General features: G+C 43.8%; 1 protein-coding gene across 1 annotated transcript; it reads right to left on the bottom strand.

The window, feature by feature from the left end:
* Positions 1-2,370: 2,370 nt before the first annotated feature.
* Positions 2,371-3,024, bottom strand: LOC308288843 (GTP-binding nuclear protein Ran-like; the record flags this gene model as incomplete). The annotated part of the gene is made up of 1 exon (XM_080730320.1): positions 2,371-3,024. One exon carries the CDS (start codon positions 3,022-3,024, stop codon positions 2,371-2,373), a length of 654 nt encoding a protein of 217 aa, XP_080586446.1.
* Positions 3,025-3,265: the final 241 nt, after the last annotated feature.

The raw sequence follows: 3,265 nt of genomic DNA, 5'->3' as shown, positions 1-3,265 counted from the left end.
GTGTGTGTGCAAAACTTGAGCGGTGCCTGAGATTTGGTGTTGATACAGACAGTATGACCATTCCGGCCTGGCGGAGAGGACCCTTTCCCCAAATCAATTGTTTTATTCAAATCGATGATATCTATAATCCATTAAATCGATTTGTTTCCATAGTCTGTAATTAGTTATAATTACTCAACATAAGCACTAAAGCACCAATAGCAGGTGTTTATTCCACGTGTTTCGTAGCTACAGCCTCTCCCACCCAGGTTCCATGCGGCAGTGGAGAGGACGGGGTGACCTGGAGTCTGGACTGGAAGACTGACTACATGCAGCAGGAATGTGTATGAAAAATTAGCTTATTGTTCTAGGCCTAGGGCATGTTTATTTACTGAATTTTGATTTGTGGAGTCAGACCGCCAGTAGCGATGAGTTGTACCCCTCAGAGTTCCCGCTTTGAGTTGCTATAGTTGCGGTTTAAATAGCCATAATTACAGACAAAAAAATATACACCCAATGTTGAGTGAGCGGTGCTCATGCTGCAAGTTGATATGAAGCCCAACCTGTGTTCCTATTGGCTGTGCTTTAAATAGCCATAACTTAAAAAAGAACACTGATACACATAGTTTAAAGTACAACTTGATATCCTTTGATAATGAGTTACTCTGTATGTATATATATTATACTTATTATTAAGGCACAGCATAAAGAATTGAATATGAAAAAAAAAAAAAAAAAAAAAACTCAGTTCGAAGTGAAGCAGTGCATTTTTGAAATCTATGAAATATGTGTTCTAGATCTATACTTTGTTTTCTAGATCTATACATTTTGTGTTCTAGATCTATACTTTCAATGTGTTTTAGTTCTATTCTTAATGAATGAATGATTTTGTCTGGAGGGCCAAATTGTCATGTGAAGCTTGACCAATCCTCAATAATGCATGCACGGGACATGACACGGGACATGACACGGACACAGGACTCCTTGGAAGCCTATGGGACAGACTGTACGGGACAGACAAAGCCACTCCTTGGAAGCGGCTTTCAAGCGGCTTTCACCGCTTCAAAAATAGTTAATTGGTCTAATCTAGAGCATTCTGCTTCCTTAAATTTTGATTTGTGGATTCAGACCATCAATAGGCCTAGTGATGAGTTGTACCCCTCTGAGTTGCTATTAGCTGCGCTTTAAATAGCCGGTTTGTGCCAAGATGTCAGCCAGATGTAGGCCTTGTTTCAGCTAGAGCCCGGACAAAGCCAGATGTTGGAGCTTAGCTCCTTCCAGGAGCACCTATAAATAGGCTACAAATATTGTATTATATTGTATTGTTTGATACCATGCTCACTTTGCATGCATGGTATCAGACACGACACATGTGGCCGTTCTGATACATGGAGATCCGTGCTCATACACACAAAGCCAGACGTAGGAGCAGATAGCACCGCTCAAAAACTGGAAAAATTAAAGATTTGGAGTGGAGGTTTTCTTTGTCTTACTGGGAGTGTGAGTGCAAGGTTTCATGCCGATCGGTCCAGCAGTGTCCGAGACTGTACACAGACAAACACGGACAGAGGCGAAAACATAATCTTTTGGCTTGTCAGAGATTTAAAAAAAGAATATACCACAACCAGTGTGAAGTGAGCGGTGCTATTTATGAGTTAATTTCATTAAGCTTCCCGTGAAGCTTGGTCAACGTGGAATGGGGCGGGACATAGGCCTACATACTGTACAGACAGACGTGGGACATACGTACAGACTTACCAAACCCCAACCCTTCTGGTTCAGGGACAGGGAGGGGGACCTGAGTTTCTCCCATCATGTCTTGGTCTCGGTTACATGTCTCCATTCTGACACTAACCCTATCTCTAACCCTAACCATAAACCTAACCTCTATGGAAGTGTTGCCACTCCGACAATAAGAAGTCAATGTTGGAGTGGCGACATGTCGGAATGGAGAGCACCCCCCCCCCCCCCCCCCCCCCCCCTTGGTCTCGCTCCTCTCTCTCTGTGCCTTTAGTTTCCTGTCCCTCCACAATGACCTTAATGAAAGTAAAAATGAAAACAAAAAAGAAATAATAATAATAATAAATACAAAAATCTTAAAAGATAATAATATACTGGCTTCCACTCAGACTCCAGGATGTTGTAGTCAGAAAGATGCGGCTATCTTCCAGCTGCTTACCACTGAAGATCAGGTTCTGCTGATCAGGAGCAGGGGAATGCCTTCTTTGTCATGGATCTTGGCCTGGACATTCTCAATGGTGTTACTTTGGCTCAAGCTCTAGGATGATGGTGCTGCCTGTGAGGGTCTTTTCTTTTACACAATTGGAGGGGTTAAAGTTGTAAGATGTGACCCACCGTGAAGAATCCAATATCCTCACGGTGGGTAACGGCTTAGAATTCATCGTCTTCTGGAAGCGCAACTTCTGATGCAGCTTGGACCTCACGCTCATACTGCGCAACAAGAGATGGGTCCAACTGGACCTCTGGGGGAGCAAGAGCAGGCATCGCCACAAACCCAAGATTGGGGTCACCAATTAACTTCTTCGCCAGCAACAGGAATGGCTTCTCAAAATTGTAGTTACTCTTGGCAGAGATGTCATAGTACTGCAGATTCTTCTTGCGGTGAAAGACAACACTCTTGGCTTTGACTTTCCTGTCTTTGATGTCCACTTTGTTACCACAGAGGACAATGGGAATGTTCTCGCAAACACGTACCAAATCACGGTGCCAGTTGTGGACATTCATGTAGGTGACCCTTGATGTGACATCAAACATGATGATAGCACACTGTGCATTAACGTAGTACCCATCTCTGAGTCCTCCAAATTTCTCCTGTCCAGCTGTGTCCCACACATTGAACGTGATGGCTCCTCTGTTTGTGTGGAAAGTCAGTGGGTGCACCTCCACTCCAAGGGTGGCCACATATTTCTTCTCAAACTCTCCCGTCAAGTGTCTCTTAACGAAAGTTGTCTTTCCTGTACCACCGTCTCCCACCAACACAAGTTTAAACTGTACATTCGGCTCATTCTTTGCCACTGACGCCATTGCTATCTTATCGGTTTATGCAAGAGCATAGACATGAACTCTCCTTTTATATTTTCAGTGACATCACAGTTAGCTCCGACATCACTTTGTGATTGGCCGAGAGTCTCAAAGAATTGTTGAATTGGCAGTGTTGGGGAAGCTAAAGTTGCAAGTACTGTAGCTGTAACTGAGCCAGTGTTGCCAACTCCCTAGTAACGGAAGTAGCTAGTGGCTCTCCCAGAAGTAGCTAGAAGTCGCTAGG

The sequence above is a fragment of the Nannobrachium achirus genome, assembly GCF_963921795.1.
Source record: "Nannobrachium achirus genome assembly, chromosome: 7".
Classification (NCBI taxonomy): Eukaryota; Metazoa; Chordata; class Actinopteri; order Myctophiformes; family Myctophidae; genus Nannobrachium; species Nannobrachium achirus.
This window is presented reverse-complemented; position numbering and strand designations above follow the sequence as displayed.